The sequence below is a fragment of the Rhododendron vialii genome, chromosome 6a (assembly GCF_030253575.1).
Source record: "Rhododendron vialii isolate Sample 1 chromosome 6a, ASM3025357v1".
Lineage (NCBI taxonomy): Eukaryota > Viridiplantae > Streptophyta > Magnoliopsida > Ericales > Ericaceae > Rhododendron > Rhododendron vialii.
Window position 1 is genome coordinate 5707823 of NC_080562.1, and position 17603 is coordinate 5725425.

Here is a 17603-nt window from a genome sequence, read left to right on the forward strand (position 1 = left end):
AATCTTACCTACAATTCTCTTGAAGTCTCACCAACAAAGTCACAGATTTAGTTTCAAGGATTTCCAATCTCTCTGCCAAAGCAGGACCTCTGTTGCAACTTGCCAACTTTGACTCAGGGGGTGTTTGGACAAATAAGTCAAAATGACTTATTTTTTGTCCTTATTCAATTTTTTTTCGTATCACTTGGCTTATCATCAATTTTTTGGAGATTATTGCATCCTCATAACAAAAGGAATTTAAAAAGTAAAAAATTTTGATCGAAATCCATTTTTTTTTTGAATAAAAACGAAAAATAAGCCAATAATCTCCATCCTCATAATGCATGAATTCCAAACCAATTTCAAGTCTGCGAGAACAAATTTCACATGCCTGACAGACCCGAAGAAGAATAAGATTGACGAGTACGTACTCTATAAATACCGTAACTGGCAAAAGCAGAAACACACAAGGTTTCTTTCACAGCCAAACCCCTCTCTCTCTCTCTCTCTCTCTCTCTCTTACAAACAGATATTGGAATATGGAGAGTCCAAAGTCACCACTTCAGCCCCCAACTTATGGGGACCTAATCACAGTTCTCAGCATTGATGGAGGTGCAATAAGAGGACTTATCCCAGGGACTATCCTCGGCTTCTTAGAGTCCGAACTTCAGGTGCTATACTATAGATTTTTTTTGGCAAATATTCGTAGTCGTCCCTCTAATTTTACGGTTATCTCAATTTCGTCCCTCTAGTTTCAATTGCTACCAAATAAATCCTGTAGTTTGTTTTACATTCCAAATTGGTAAAATCGTTAACACCATTAAAGAAACTAACGAAAAAATATGATTAAAAAATTAAGTGCTCAAATTTTCAATCCGGTTGAACCGGTGCGAAGATTTATTTTTTTGATCATTTTATCCTAGATGGTCGTAATGAATTTTTGACTCTAAGATCTTTCAATGAGCACCCGAAAACTTATTTAGTTTCAGGACTCTCTTAGGGTGCTCATTGAAAGGCCTTAGAGCCAAAAATTCATAATGACCATTAAGATAAAATGATCAGAAAAATAAGATCTTCGCATTGATTAAAACAGAATAAAAATTGGAACATTTAATTTTTTAACTATATTTTTTAATATATAAATGGTGTAAAAAAATAAGTGTTCCAATTTTCAATCCGTTTCAACCGATGTGAATATCTTATTTTTTTGATCATTTTGAGTTCTTCGGTGTCGTGAGTGTAAGATGAAAATTAAACCTCTGGACATATATACACATCCAATCCAAAACTTTCACTTACTTTTTAGTGGAAGGGTTGCTAATCTTTCATGTACTAACTTCTAATCGGCTTGGTCGCGCAGAAGCTGGATGGTGAACAAGTAAGACTTGTAGATTACTTTGATGTTATTGCCGGAACAAGCACAGGTGGTCTTGTGACCGCGATGTTAACAGCACCGGACGAAAATAACCGCCCGTTGTTTGCCGCTAAAGACATTAAAGACTTCTACCTTGAGCACTGCCCTAAAATATTCCCACAAGCCAGGTATAAACAAGTCAAAAATTTTAATTCAATTAGATGTGAGCTATACGTACCCCTTGAATTATGTAAAAATCCGTAGTTGTATAGTGTATATATATATAAATCTATGACATCGATCAAGACAAAAGTACATAACATACGAATATTGTGTTGTTTTATGGTTTCTTTGGGCCGGGTTGCTGGTTGTGTTGCTTCTGCTGCTTGTTTGTGGTTTGTTTTTGCTGTTGTTGAGGGCCTTCTCTGGTTGGGGTGGTTGGCCTATTCAGAGTCTGGTTGTTGCTTGGTTTTGGGTTTGCTGCTCATGAGTTGTTGTCGGTGATTTTGGAGTGCTTGAGGAGGTTTTTTCCGCGGGTGTACATTTGTGCCGTTTGGCCTGTTTCATGTTTTTTTTCTACCATCCAATCCTTGGTTGAATTTCCCCCTCCCCTCTCCTCGATGTAACCTATCAAATTTTCCTTTATAAATTTTTTTGCCGATCAAAAAAAACATACATATGTTGTGAATTCGAGGTTGACGCCATAAGTTTATACACAAATGTTATGTTCGGTACAATTGATCGAGTGTTGCCTGTTGTAACACACTACAACAATTAAAGTTGGTCTATGGTGACGAGCTAAAGGGTCACTTTTGGTGGAGAAATTTTTTTTTATCGCCAAAGGTTTAAATTTTCACGAAATCATGAAATTCGTCGCCAATGGATAACATTTAGCTTTTGTTGCCAAAGGGGTAGCTTTTTAGCAAGAAATCCAGAATTCGTCGCCATAGGATAGCTTTTGGCGAGGAAATTTTCAAAATGTCACTATAAACCAACTTTTTTGACTAATTATTTTTTTATTTATAAAAATTTAAATTATTTAGCATAAAAAATACATATATAATTATATATTACATAAAATATACATTAGATTAATTTAAAATTTAATGATAAAAAGGTAATATCTATTAAATTTAGAAGCATAAATAACAAAGTGTCAAATGATGTATAGTTGGTAGAGGCCTTTGAATGGATACCCAAGGAAAAAATATACAGTCGCCTAGTTTAGGGTTTTGAGAGTTCTAAGACAATTTTGAGAAGTCACAGCCGCCTAGTCGGGGGGGGGGGGGGGGGGGGGGCGGGGAGGGGCGTCCCTCTCCCTTCTCCCCGGGCTCCTACTCTTCCACCCGCTCTCCCATCTCTGCTCTCCTTGTTCTTTCCCCTCTTTCCTATGATTTTTTTCTTTTTGTTTTCTCCTCCTTCAGATCTAACCCTCTCTGTTCGGCAGGCTCCGCCATCACTGGAGTCGTTTGTCCACATGTAATCCGTCGCCAAAGCCCTTGTGGTAGCAGCAGTGGAGGTAGTGAGGATTGCGATCCGTTTGACAGTTTTTGGGCGACTGGATTTAGAGTAAGAGCCAGGGGAGTTTTGTCTCTCCTCTTGAGAGTAGTAAAGTTCTATTTGGACGATTTGTTTACTGTTTGGGTTCGAGAAGATTAGTATGCATCTATTGGTGGTTTGCTAGAAATTTATTAGTGTGTTCATTTCTGGTCGAAGTTCATCTGATCGTCTGAGTTCTTATTGTTTTTTTTCTTGGCTAGCAATATCTCTTTGTGAGACTGCTATAGGAAATATAAATCTTTAGTTCAGCAGAAGGTGCGTCAGGCGATGTCTGGGCTGAGGATGAAAGACATCAATCGCCTCGTTCTTTCTCGTTATGTATTAGTTATATGATTAATTTAGTTTTGTCCAAATTATCTGTAATAAATTTCATTATGTAAGTGCCGTTGGACTTTATCAATGCAATACCTCACTTTTGTCAAAAAAAAAAAACCGAATGGATACCTAAGGTACGAAGTGGGTTTGAGTGGTGGCAACCAAATCACAATTAATTTTTTTCGTTTTGGCTTTTAGCGACGAAAAAATTCGTTGGCAATGAGAATGCATTGGCGACAAAAAAATTTCGTCGCCGATATAGTAACAATCAGAGACGAAAAAATACATCGTTGATGAGACCGTCACTGACAACATTATTTTTTTCGTCTTTAACGACGAGGATAAGATGGTGAATGGGACAACAAATTCTTTTCATCGGCAATCATGCATTTTGGCGATGAAAAATATGTAATTGGCGACGATTTTTTGTTGTTGTCATAGGCCTATTTTGTTGTAGTGACATCCAAATATGGGGCCTCTAGTATAGTGTTTTCTTTGTTATATACACATATATTTCATGGTTACTAACATGTTTGAACGTTTTATACCCACAGCTTCATACCATTTCCTAACACAACAAAGATACTAAAAGCCTTATCAGGACCAAAGTATGATGGGAAGTATCTCCACAACATTGCCAAAGAAAAGCTTGGAAATATAAAGCTACACCAGGCCTTGACTAATATTGTGATTCCTACTTTCGACATCAAGAAACTCCAGCCGACCATCTTTTCCACCTACGAGGTTCTATTCTCAGCCCTTTTGGGAAGTTTCATCCCTGAAATCATAAGTTATTGATTGGATCGATCATAGGGTTTGAGTAATAAGGAAAATTGTACTCTTTCTTTTTTTCTTCATGTTTTAGGTGAAGAATAAGCCAAGCTTGGACGCATTACTCTCAGATATATGCATTGCAACCTCAGCAGCACCAACTTATCTTCCTGCACATTCTTTTGAAACCACGGACCCTGATGGAAAAGTGAGGGAATTTAACCTCATCGATGGTGGCGTAGCTGCAAATAATCCGGTACGCACCAAATTATTTAACAAGCACGAGTTAGGGATGTATTTTTTTGTAAACCTATCTCGTCTTTTGTTGACGTTTGCTTAGTTTCTGGTCAACAATTTAGGATTATCGAATTGTAAATTTCAAAAAATGGATCAGATTTTAAAGATATACAAAGAAGACATAAATAAGTCAAAATTGCTGAAATTTTTTCTTTAGTGACTTTGAGCATTTTTTTATTTTTTTTCAAATCCTTCTGTGAAGATGACTTATAAAAATAAAACTTTGGAAACAAAATTTAACAAAAAAATCCAAATATACTGACACAAATGTAATTAAATAAGTGCTTAAAAACAAATAAGAGGTTGTTGAGAACATAAATAATCCCAATAAAAAATTAGAAAAGATGAACATGAACCATAAAAATAATTGCTTGCATTTTTAGTTGAATTTTTGGTTAATAAAATGATATGGTATCAAAGCAGACAATAGGCCTTGGGTTTGAAATTCACTGCCTCTTGCGAATGAAACATGGCCACATGTGAGGGCACATGTTGAGAATAAAAATACTAAAATTTCTCTAGTCAAATAATTTAATTTTTAGATGAGTCAGTAGTTAACAATAATAAATTGTCAATTCTAAACTTATTTCTTAATTAGAACTATTTCTAGTGATGTTACTGATTGAAAATGAAGTGGCGATTTTAATTATACAGCGGGGAAGACGCCACGTGATGCTGATTGGTTTTGATTCTATTGTACTTGTGGATATAGTCGATGGTTAGGTTTCAAGATGGTTGGGATTTGAGGTTTTAAACGGGTCGTGTCATGTCTCTCAACCCGTTTAGTTCCGTGTTAAATGTGTTTCATATTGTGCTTAGTTTGACCATTTTAAAATATACTGAACCCAACCCAGCCTACGGGCTCACCACACTCCATGTTGTGTCGTGCCCATACCCCCAATTGGGATTCTTATTTATCGGGCATTGTGAAGACAAAAAAAAATACTTTTAAAAAATGGCTAACATTTTTTTCATTGTAATTGACAGAAAACATTACCAAATAGTTTATCGTTTTAACTAGAATAAAATCATATTAAAGCAAATATTTTATTGATAATTGCATTTCCGGTTTAATTTAGTTGAAAGAATAGGGCCCAAACCTAAGAACGAATAAGTCTCAACCTTATTTTTAGGGTGTACATATACTTTTGCAATAAATGGAGTACTTCTAAATCTTTGAATTTTTACTCGTGTTGTGCTCGTGCCATTCTCATGTTGTGCTTGTGTCGTTCCTGTGCCACGTACCAATGCCACAAAACAACGAGTGTTATCTTGTTCACCCTCTTCAATAAAAGAGAGTGAACATTACTCTCTTATTAGTTGAAATGGTGTGGATTTCACTCCTGCAATACATTTTTTGATAAACATGATATCACTTTGTGGTAAACTCCACACCATTTCAACCAATAGAAAATAGGGCAATGTTCAGCCTCTTTTAAGAATGATGAACAAAGTTAAATTCCAAAACAACGGCCCAGTTGGCCCATCTATAGGGATCGTGCCGTGGCTGTGCCGGCCTGGCCTGTTTGACACCTCTAGTATAGTTGGGATGCTTTCTTGTTATTGTGATGTCATCGTGCCTCCAATCCTGTTAATCTCATGTAATCACGTTCCAAAGATTAACAAATCCCATTTTTTGCTCCTACAAAAAGATGTATGTCAACTAATTTGATGGAAGCATTTTTTTTTTGGCTAGACTTTAATTGCAATTGGGGAAACAACAAAGCAGATCATAAGGGGAAGCTCAGACTATTTCGCAATAAAGCAATTGGACTATGGTCGACTCCTGGTTATATCACTGGGAACTGGCAAACACAAAGAGGAAGAGAAATACAATGCAAATGGAGCAGCTAAATGGGGTTTATTGGGGTGGTTAACAAATGCTGGCTCCGCACCTTTGGTAGATGTTTTTACCCAAGCCAGTGCAGACATGGTTGACTACCACCTTAGTGTCATTTTCCAAGCCCTCCACTCGGAAAAGAATTATCTGCGAATTCAGGTAATTCGTTATCTATGAACCCGGGAACGGTACTGTGCAGGGGTGCAGCACAGTTCGGTAATCCAAAGATTAATTTTGACTAGCATATATCAGGGATTTAAGGCTCAGTTTTAACTAGCATATATTTTTGTTTTTTATAATGGTATCTTTTTGAAAAAAAAATTCATCGGAAATTAGTAATTTGATTTGTTTTGGAGAGAAAAATAAGGGATCTAAAATAAACGAAAACAAAACATATTTAAAATAAGTTTAGAAACTAAAAAAAGAGCCAAAATTGCATAATGGCTTATTTCTGTCTTTATTGAGTTTTTTTTAGTGTTTTTAAAAATAAGTTTAAGAAAATAAAAACTAAGTTAAAACGCATATTTTTTCTTTATTGTCGTAAACTGATTAATTTCACGTGAGAAATAAGAAGACTAAAAAGTACGTACACACCCAATGTGAAAGTTAATCAAAAAGAAAAATATTCCAAAAAAAGGTGTTTTTTTTTTTTGTGGCTTTATTATCATTTTAATTTAGTGGACTTTTTGAGTTTTGATAGAAGAAATTTACTTGTGATCAGATTGATCTCGTTCCGATCAATTGGTTTGTACTAAAATTTTGACCCCAGAATCTAAACCATTTAGAAAAGACAAACATATGAAGATAATTAAAAACTTACAAAAATCAAAATTCGGCCTAACTAAAGTCTCAATCCTCATCAACAAAAGAGGGAAAAAAAGCTTCTTGATTTTTCATCTAATTTCTCCTAATTAAACACCACCCCCTTGACATTAAATTTTTTTTGGAACCAAATTGCAGGAGGACACTTTAACAGGGTTAGTATCATCTGTTGATATAGCTACCAAAGAAAATTTGGAGGATCTAGTCAAAGTTGGTGAAAATTTACTCAAGAAACCAGTGGCGAGGGTAAATTTGGAAACAGGTATTGCGGAATCTTCTGATCAGGAGACTAATGAACAAGCTCTCCAAAGGTATATATACATACGCGTACATCTACTGTTGCAATTAATTATTCTAAATTTTGAAAAAATTTACTCGCGCCGTGTCATACCCGTCCGTGCTTTTCCGTGCCCGTGCCACAATACAACGGCCTCACCTAGCCCACATATAGGGATTGTGCTCAGGCACGACCAAACCCGTTTGACACCTCTAAATATCGTACTATTGTAACAATTTACTCAACTATTGTAATAGCCAAACAAAGTGAGTCTAATTTTATTTTTTTTAAATTTATCTTGCAGGTTTGCAAAACTACTCTCCAATGAGAAGCGACTTCGCGATATCAGATCTCCATCTCCCCATGGGCACGCCATAAATCCGAAGGAATTTAAACTAAATTTAGTTCCTGAGGCATATTCCAGTACTGCTCAAAAGTGATCAGCAGTATATGTTTGAGGTTGCTAATAATTACATTTCTTTAACCTTTTTCAATTCGAATAATATTCAATTAGGAAAAATCTTTGTGTACGTAACCATGTTTTTTGTTATGTATTTAATTTGTTACGTATCGAATGAATAAAAGTATCTAAATATTTTAGGAATTTTGAGGGATGTTAATTATTTTGGTAATGGAAGAAACTTTCTAAGAATGCTTTTGTATTTCATGCTCGTGAAACAAAGGAAATTTTTATTTAGTCTTCTAAAAACACGGCTATGTGATGTTCCATCAACACCGGTTAGTCATGTGTTTATCTTGTCAAGAGAAAATAAAACAAGGAGGGTATGTAAATGACTACTCAATAGTTACATCTTACCAACACCTGTCATTCACGTAGTATTTATCTTGTCTGGAGAAAAGGAAAAAATGATGGCAAATGACTACTTAATAATGATTGGGCGCACCACGTGCACATGGCTTTGTTCCTTATCGAAAATTACTGGAAAAACACACATAAGTGATTAGAAGCACCGACGAGTATATTGGTTTCATTCCACTCCTAATTCTATATGTTCTTGGTCATTTTTCAAACTTTTTACGTATACCATCAATGAGTGCGATCAAACTCAGCATAAAAAGGAAATAATTTAGAGTCCTTTAATCTCACCTTTTTATTGTACTCATAATCAGTAGTAAAAAATAATTTTGGAAAATTATAGACATATTATTTGACTTTTCAAATAATCTAACTCTTTGGCACATCTTAAAATGGAAAGATAGATAAAAAAAAAAATTAAGACCGAAGGATACAGTAATGGAACCATGGAAGTGTTATTAATTCAAGACTTACTCAGTGGTCTCTCACCGAAGGTGACCCTCTATCACCCTTTCTCTTCATAATTGCTGCAGAAGGGCTCAACTGGATGCTTAAAAGGGCTGTTTCTCGAGGCTTACTCAGTGGTCTCTCTACGGGCATCGAAGGGCCAGTCATTACTCACTTACAATTTGCAGATGATACACTGATTTTTTGCCAACCAAATGTGGAGGAGGTTGAGTTTGTTGGGGTTCTTCTGAAACAATTTGAAACCATGTCCGGACTCAGAATAAACTACAAGAAATCTGTAATGTGTGAAGTTGGTATTGAACTTGATGAGCTTCAGCATTTTGCAGACATTTTGGAATGTCAAGCTCAGAATTTGTCCATTAAATATTTGGGAATGCCTCTTGGGGTAAACCCCAGATTGAAATCCTCATGGAATCCTGTCATTGAAAAAATAAGATCAAGGCTACCGTCTTGGAAAAGAAGATACTTATCGTTTGGTGGTAAATTGACCCTTCTAAAATCTGTTCTTTTCAGCCTTCCCCTATACTACATGTCAGTTTTTAGGATGCCTCAAGGGGTGATAAAGGCTATTGAATCAATCCAAGCTAGGTTCTTATGGGGTGGAACAGATTTGAAAAGGAAAATTCACATGGTAGCTTGGTCCAATCTAAAAAAGACAAATGCTGTGGTGGTCTGGGAATCAGGAATATTGGGTTGATGAACGAGGCTCTACTGATGAAATGGTGGTGGAGATTTGGTATGGAAAAGGATGCCCTATGGAGGAAAGTAATCAAGTCCAAGTATAAGATGTAGGGTTCTGACTGGATACCAAAAATGAAACTGAATAGAAAGGTTTCAAATGTTTGGAGAGACATCATGCAAGGTCAAATCAGGCAGCCCCAAATAGTTGATCATTTTCTGAAAAATGCCAAGCTAAAAATGGATACTTTTCTGGAAAGATAAATGGTTGGGTAATTCCACTCTGGCTGTAATCTTTCCTACCTTATTCAGTGTGGTGGTTAACAATGATGAATTGCTGAGCCAAGTTCTAGCAAGGAACATGGAACTGCAAAAATGGGACTTCTTGTTCAGAAGAGATCTTTATGATTGGGAAAAGGTGACATTAGATGAATTGAATGATCTTTTGGACCATTCTGGGGTTGCTGTACCAAGAGATGTTCCCGATCAACTTTTATGGCAGGCCACTAGCTCTGGTAAATTCTCTGTTAAATCCATCTACAATTTAGCGTTTTCATCTCATTCAAACCATGATGAAACTTTTGTGCTCATTTGGAAGAATGTGGCTCCACCTAGAGTGAAATGTTTTGGTTGGCTAGCATACTTGGGAAGAATCAAAACTGCTGAATTTTTTTGTTGAGGATTGGGATTATTCAGAGTGATGAGGATGCTTTGTGCAAATTCTGTAATGAAAGTCTAGAATCTGTTGATCACCTCCTCTATTTTTGTAAACCTGTATGGGATACCTGGACAGATATTTTATCATGGTGGGGTATGCAATAGGTACCCCCATCAACTTTTTCAGGCTTGCTCCACTGGTGGAAGGCTGGGATTGTAAGTCAAAACACAAAATTACTTGGGAATCCATTCCATTTGCAGTGATTTGGACAATGTGGAATACTAGAAATCAGCTAGTTTTTGAAAACAAGATGGTGGATTGGATGGAAACTACTGACCTTATTAAAGTAAGGGTGGCCTTCTGGGTGACATCAAACAAGGAAAGGTCTGTATACACAATGGACGATATCATGTTCAGGCTTCACTCTATTGGGTGTGTGTGTGTCTCCTGGGTGCGTGTGTTGTGCATCTGGGGGTGTGTGTGTGTAATAATCTTGGGTTGCGGTTGGCATATGATGGGGCTCACTTGCCTTTGATGCTTGGTTACTTCTGGCAATTTATCTTTAATTTCATGGCATGAACCATTTCTCTGATTGCTATGGTCTGTGTTATCTTTTCCATATCTCTTTATGAGGATATAGTGCTGAAGTCTCTTCATGGTGTAAATCATCTATTAAGTTGGTCGTGCTCTGCTCTTTGCCGTTCTTTGGAGTATTCTTGAGTGCTTGTTGGGAGTATGACAGTGTCACTATTCTGCTGAAACCGATCAAGCGCTGCTACCCCAAGTTTCGGAGGTTGTTTTGCTACTGCACTTCAATACGGGCTTCCTTGCTTGCATGTTTGTAGCTTGAACATTTGCCGGAGCATGTTTGGAGCTTGACAGTACTACTATTTGCTGGAATCAAGAGCTGCTCTTCAAGATTGGAGAATTCATTACTGGGATTGAAAAGATGTTTCGACAGCCTTTATATTTGTCAGTATGGTTTTATTGGGTTTGATATTTATTGACCCTGATTTGTTTTGTGGGCTGCTGCTCCCATTTCCTTTGGGTCTTTTAAATTGATCCCTTATCAACTTGCGGGTTGAGATGCAGATGATTGTCGCGGGGCAAGGTGTCAACATAGTTGGGATGTTGCCTTTGCATTGTGATGTTTTCTCTTATCTTTTTATCTGTACTATCCTTTCTTATTCTATTAATATATTTCTTCTTCGCTGTTCAAAAAAAAAAATTTAATACAAGACAAAAGCAGAAAAGGCTGCCCTTGGGGCATCTCTGTTGTAATTAAATACAGTTAAGTGTTAGTACACATTGGCCCTACGTTGTATGAATACAAAAAGAGGTGTTTGGAACCGGGGTTTAGCCAGGTAAGTATGTGAAACAAACAAAAAGATTAATTTGGCTTTAAGAGGTTGTAAGTTTGAATCCACGAAGGTCAAACACTTGTAAACCATGGAGCAACTGAAGATTTGTTCGGTCGTTAATTTCAAGGTTCTGAAATTAGCTGAAGTATGCATAAATTGACCTGAACATCCGGTTATAATTTTTTTTCTTTTTTTTATGCGAGGGAAATATCTCTTGGATTTGTTGGATACGATATGACGGATTGCGCTTAATGCTAACAGTCAACCATGGCAAGGTTTCCTCGTGTTACCTATATTTCTAGCGCATGCTCACTGTCAAGACGTGTAGTACACTCACTCTCTCTCTCTCACATGCTCACCGTCAAGACGTCCAGTGCACTCTCTCTCTCTCTCTCTCTCTCTCTCTCTGGTTAGACGGTTCCAGTCAGTTTATGCGTACCTCAACTAATTCTTTCTCGGTCCGGTCAAAGAACAGGTCATCCACATTGGGACTAAGAAATTCACAAAAATTATTTTCTCGCAGCATCGCCCTAAGAATCGGATCTTGATCAATTATTTAGGGAGCAAACCATCAACTTGTTAGAACATGTGTGAACGTTGAGTCTCACATCAAGTAAACAGAAAAAGAGTTGGACCTTAATTAATATACAATTGGATGACTTACTACTTACAAGGCTTAACCTTTTAAGTGGATATGGGTCATTCAATGTATATTGGGCCCAAGTGATATGATGGACTTTTTGCCGTTACTTTCATACAAATTGAGCCTTGAGCACACAGTGGCAAGTCGTTGCATCGGACAAACTCCCAACACAACCAACCGAACTAACCCGAGGCGCTCTCACTCCTCTCTCTCTCTCCATTTGGGTCCAAATGAATTAAAGGGAATACAGTACCACTTGACTAGAGTCTAGAGGTGGCGCTATGAATCACGAAAAAAAGGAGCCAGAAAGGGTCCGAACTATGAGAGATGATTTTTAATACCCCTTTAGTCCCATTTTCATTGTCTATTTTTGAATTGCATGCTATTGTATGGTAGTGGCTCCGGAAACTAGGGTTCAGACCGCTCACCGAGCCACAGTGCACAGAGCGATACCAAAGAGATCCCCGCCGCTCGCTTTGCTTAGGGCCCTAGGACCCTCGGCGTTCCCTCCGTAGGAGGAGTCCGGCTGAACTTTGTCGCTATCTAAGGGTACCGAGCATGCCCGCCCCCGACATCCCGAGGCCGCTTAAGGAAAGAGGGTTACCACAGGAGGGCCCCAGACGGTTATGCTAGGAGGATAATCAATGGGGGCTGACCTGGCCATGTGCTTCATAACCATCTTGTCCCATTCGTCACATATGACGTCACCCGAGGCGGTTGCCCGAGCGTACCCTTCATGCGCTAGCTTGGAGGCCAAGCAAACCAAGGTCTAGAAATACAAAAGAACACTAGCCTAGAGAGGTATGCTATTGAACCCCAACCCTAGACCTATACACTTCTCCCTACATTTAACTTGATCGTCGGAGGGTCACTGGGCTACCACAATCCTAGTGACTTATTGCAGGTCAGGCGATAGGCACGTGGAGCAGAAGAAGAAGGAACCAAAACCGACCCACGGTTAAGATCCAGATAAATCGAACCCCTACATGTATTTTTTAATTGCTAATATTTTTCAGTCTATAATATTTTTCATAGTTTTGAACAAAACTTTGTTTTATAGAACTAATCTAAATCTATCAAATAAGATCCATATTGCATATTTTTCAAAATCCACACTAAAAGATATAAGCAAAAGATATAAAAGAGACAAACAGAATAATAGACAATGAAAATGAGACGCAGGAAGTATTAACTTTGATTTAATCACAAGGGGTAAATCTTCGTTATGTACCCATGCTTTTTTCCGTGCTTTTTTCGTGCATTTGTTAATTTTTCGCTGATTTTTTTAGGATTATTGCTTCTTTATGACGATATGAATATAAAAAGTAAAAAATTATGATCAAAATCCAATTTTTTTTAATAAAGACGAAAAAATTGGCTTATTTTTATCTTTATTCAAAAAAAACTTGGGTTTTAATCGTAATCTTTTACTTTTTTCTTTTGATAAAAAAGAAGAAGTAATAACTTCAAAAAACTACCGAATACAATTTTTTTTGAATAAAAATAAAAAATAAGCCATTTAGCTTATTTTGCCAAATGATCCCTTACTGTTATATATTCTTCGCTTCCATGTGCTTCCATCCAGAATCAAAACGAAACGGGCTCGGATCCCATCCAATCTATTAGGAACGAGTTTTGTCCAGTTAACGATGATGATGGAGCCAACCCCCCAGCCCCTAAATCAATGGGTCTGCCCATATGGCCCCGTGCCACCTCTCCTCTTTCTAACCCAAAACAAAACAGCCCGGCCCATAAAAAAGAAGAGAAATAGATTAACGATTTGTTGATGATTTTGTAGGATCTATTTTGGATTCGAAAAAAATGATTCAAACAGCAAGTTATTTTTAAAATAATTTTATAAGAGTTCTTATAAAAAATTAACTCAATCCGATATTTCTACAGCCTTTTCAAAATTCATAGGGACCGTTGCGAATTTGGAAAGGGCCCCGGCAAATTTTAGTAGCACATGCTTGCCTTTGTAATCTAACCGAGGTTAGCCCTGGTTCCCGCCAAATTACAAGTTATAGATTGACTACAACTTTTTTGATCAGTTATTATTCTATTTTTTTTTGCATTTTTTTAGTTTCGTGCAAAAATTTTCTATATTATTGGTTCGTCTTAACGAGAGAAACAAAAAAATTCCAAAGTTTATAACTTTTTGAGCTTTTCTTGAATATTTCTAAAACAATTTGGGTAAAAGTCATAATTTTTTTTTCCCCGATTCCTCTTATCCAGATGAACAAATAATAATAATAATACATAAAAGATTGGCGCAAAACTAATAAACACAAAAAAAAAATTGAATAAGATCAAAACAAAAAAGTTGTAGTCTTCAAATTGTAATTCAGCGAAAACAGGCCTTATTAGTGTTGGAGCTATGACTATGGTCCTGCACTTTTGTTGAGACGAACCAATAATAATACTAAAACATTAAAAAAAATTGACGCAAAATAACAAATGCAAAAAAAAATTAAATAAGGATAAAACAAAAAAGTTGTAATAGTCTTCCAATTGTAATTTAGCGAAAATAGGCCATGTAGGTGTTTCTGGTAGAGCATAAGGATGTGTTACACTAACTAAAATAAATAATAACTTTTTGAATTAAATGTGATTAATTGTGAGAGATTTAAGGTGTGTTCCACTTAACTAAAACAAGTACTTATTTTTTGAATTAAATGTGATATATTGTAAGAGAATGATTTGTCTCATAAGACATAAAATAAATACTAAAAAAAAGAACCTTAGTGGGATGGGAACATGTCTCATAAAATGCATCCACTAAGCCTTCTTAAAAAATAAGTACTTATTTGTAATTTTTAAGCCAAAAAATAATGGACTTACTGAAATAATTTTTTGTGCAATATAGATCTTGTTTGGTAGATTTCGATGAGATCTTTTGAACGGTGAGAAAAAATTAAAAAATTATTTTCGTAAATACATTATTTTTAAATTTGGAAATTACAAATAAGTACTTACTTTTTAAGAAAGTTTAGTGGACATTTTAATCCTCTTGGTAAAAATACTGCAAAAAATTCGAAAAAGAAAACCCCACATGAAATTTTCCCTTACTTAAAGTGGGTTGGGAGCCAGCGGGCTTGTAACTCAATCAGGGACGAATCCATGAATATAGTTTAGTGGGGGCACCTGTTAATGATAATGGCAAAAATTTATTTTTTAGTCAACCACAGTAAAATCGAACAAAATTAAGGCATGCATTACTAATTACAAAAGTTTATAACGTGTATTTTAAGTTAAATTAGATAAAAATGAGCACAAAATCTAAGACAAAAAATTTAAAATATATATTTTAAATGAATATCAACAAGTTTTAAAATGATCGAGCTAGTTTTGTTAATGACTTTATTTTAAAATATTTCCTCTAGACAGTTAAAAATAAAAAGAATAAAGAAAGAATACATGAAAATAGACAAACAGATCGTAAAACAACAAATATAAATACATCATACGATAAAATTTAAACATAAAACTAATTTTATATGTTGTATTTTCAAGACATATGCAAATGTGTATGTTTATATATTAGCACGCTTTCGAGTAGGGCCCTCATTTAGATCCGTCCATGAATCCAATAGCATTTACTCACCTCTTTCACGTAGAATATGAGGGTTTGATTCTCACTAAGAGCGCAAATGCCCGGTGTGGTCTTTAATGCACTTTGAGCTTGTCCCACCTATATGTCATTTAGCGGTACATTTTCTTTATTTTTGTAGGAGTATGTTAGACATTTATCAAGTGGAAAAAAAAAAAAAAAAAACCTGGGTTGGGGAATTAAAACTTCCTGCTGCAACTTTAGTAAGTGGGCTGGATTCACAGTCTTCGACTTGACGAACCAAATATAGTGGGCCAAAAAATTCTGCGATTCTCAAGAACATTGTTTGGTTGGACAGCCAGAATCAAACAAGGGAAAAGGAGGGCCTATGATGTGTTTTGATAATTAATACTCGTCAAGAACATGCTAAGAATATTTGTTAATGCTGAAAATGTCCTTAGCGGATATTAGTAATCAAAACACGTCATTGGCCGTCATTTTCCCATAATTTCAATAACCCAACCCAATTATGGTCTATTGGCCCACATTTGATTTATTCTCTTTTTTTTTGGTCAAACGGAAACTTTCACGTAGTTGCCTCCATTCTTGTACACCTATTTTTCTTCTTCGTTTTGTGTGTTTTGTTTGTTTATTCTGAATTTTTGTTAGATTTGCATCATACTTTTCGGATTAATCATCCATCTTGACGAAATGAATCTCAATTAAAAGTACAAAATTATAATAGAAGCAAAAAAAAAAAAACCCCAGCCGTTTGATTCCTTTTTTTGTCTTTATTGAAAAAAATTCAATAAAGACGAAAAATATATCAAACAGCTGTTTTAAACTCCTCTCGACTAGACGGATGATTAATTCAAAAATAAATCGTGGATTTCACAAAAAAATTCAGGAAGGACGAACAAAAATCTCATAACAAAAAAAATACCAAAAATATAGCGTGAATTGTTTGGAAAACGTAGAGAAATTCTTTTGGTTGAAGTTTTTAAGCTTGTTTTCATTGAGTTTTTCTTTTTGAAAAAGAGCCATCATTATGGAAACACACACACAAAAAAGAAGAAAAGGTTTTAATTCCCGGAACCATGTCTGCTAAAGCTTAAATGCCAAGGTTTTTACTTTTGCTTATGCCAATTGCATTTAAGAACTCTATAAGCTAGCTGAGAAACAATATTAATTAAATTTCTCAAACATTACAAACACAATACAAATTATAATAATCATTAAGCGTGACATAATATCATGTAATCCCAATGGGTTGGTTTGGTGGTCATGTCTTGAGACTTATGGCCTACTTTCTCTTATAAAGTCTCTTAGGTGTTCTCAATTTTTTTGGGGTCAGTTCATACGAAGTTCTGCTTCGGCTCTAATTGGACTTCCTGTAAGTATGTGGTGAGGTTGAACTCTTAGAATTAGTCGATATGCGCAAAACCTAGACATCTAAGTTATTTATAATAAATAAAAAAAAGAAGCAAAAGATGACGTAAATTAATGTGCATATCCAACTTGCTTGTAAAAAAAAAAGACAAACGATTGAATGTTCGGTTTGAATTTTGAGATATATTTTTGGGAGTAATGAGTGAAAAAAGTTAAATAGAAAAAATTTATTGGAGACCGTGCACATAAGTTTTGAGATCCAAAACGAACAAGCCTTCCCGTCGGAAAATAAAAGTCATGTTCAGCCACCAAGGCGATCACTTTAGCATTGGACCCTGGCGTACGTGGGCTTGCCGATCGTGTTAGATCATCAAACTAATCAAACGTTTAACGATTGTATGATAATACTAATTGATGCATGATCAGGTAAAACAAACTAATTAACCCCATTCCATTAAGCACTAAAAATACTTTTAAGACTTTTTTTTAATTTTTGTCTTTATTTGAATTTTTTTCCTCGTTTGTTAGTTTTGCGTCAAAATTTATTGAGTTTTTGATTCATCTAGATCCGGTACCCAAAAATTTCTCACATCCCAAGGTTGGTAAGCATGTTATACGTATACATTTTGTTTTAATTAAGGAAACAATCAACTCCAAATGACAATACTCGAATCATAAGTTGTTACATATGGTACCAACTTAATTGTATGTGTAGTAGTATTAAGATAAAAGCAATTACGGACAGCTCATATCAGTTTCCACTTTCAGATTTAGGCTCCATTCCGCTAAAGTTCTTAATTTTTAAATACTTACTTTTTGTTTTA

The 17603-nt window shown here is 35.7% G+C and overlaps 1 protein-coding gene across 1 annotated transcript; it reads left to right on the plus strand.

Annotated features, from left to right (window-relative positions):
* Positions 1-307: 307 nt before the first annotated feature.
* Positions 308-7735, plus strand: LOC131331177 (patatin-like protein 2). The gene is made up of 7 exons (XM_058365057.1): positions 308-650; positions 1340-1521; positions 3763-3952; positions 4074-4235; positions 5973-6275; positions 7077-7249; positions 7520-7735. Exons 1-7 carry the CDS (start codon positions 519-521, stop codon positions 7653-7655), a joined length of 1278 nt encoding a protein of 425 aa, XP_058221040.1. The 5' UTR covers positions 308-518; the 3' UTR covers positions 7656-7735.
* The last annotated feature ends 9868 nt before the right edge of the window (positions 7736-17603 follow it).

Excerpts from the sequence above, each read along its gene's own strand:
- LOC131331177 (XM_058365057.1), top strand. The coding sequence starts at position 519 with ATGGAGAGTCCAAAGTCACCACTTCAGCCCCCAACTTATGGGGACCTA. Across the intron at positions 3,953-4,073 it reads CCATCTTTTCCACCTACGAG|GTGAAGAATAAGCCAAGCTT; the intron begins GTTCTATTCTCA and ends TTCATGTTTTAG. Across the intron at positions 7,250-7,519 it reads AATGAACAAGCTCTCCAAAG|GTTTGCAAAACTACTCTCCA; the intron begins GTATATATACAT and ends TTTATCTTGCAG.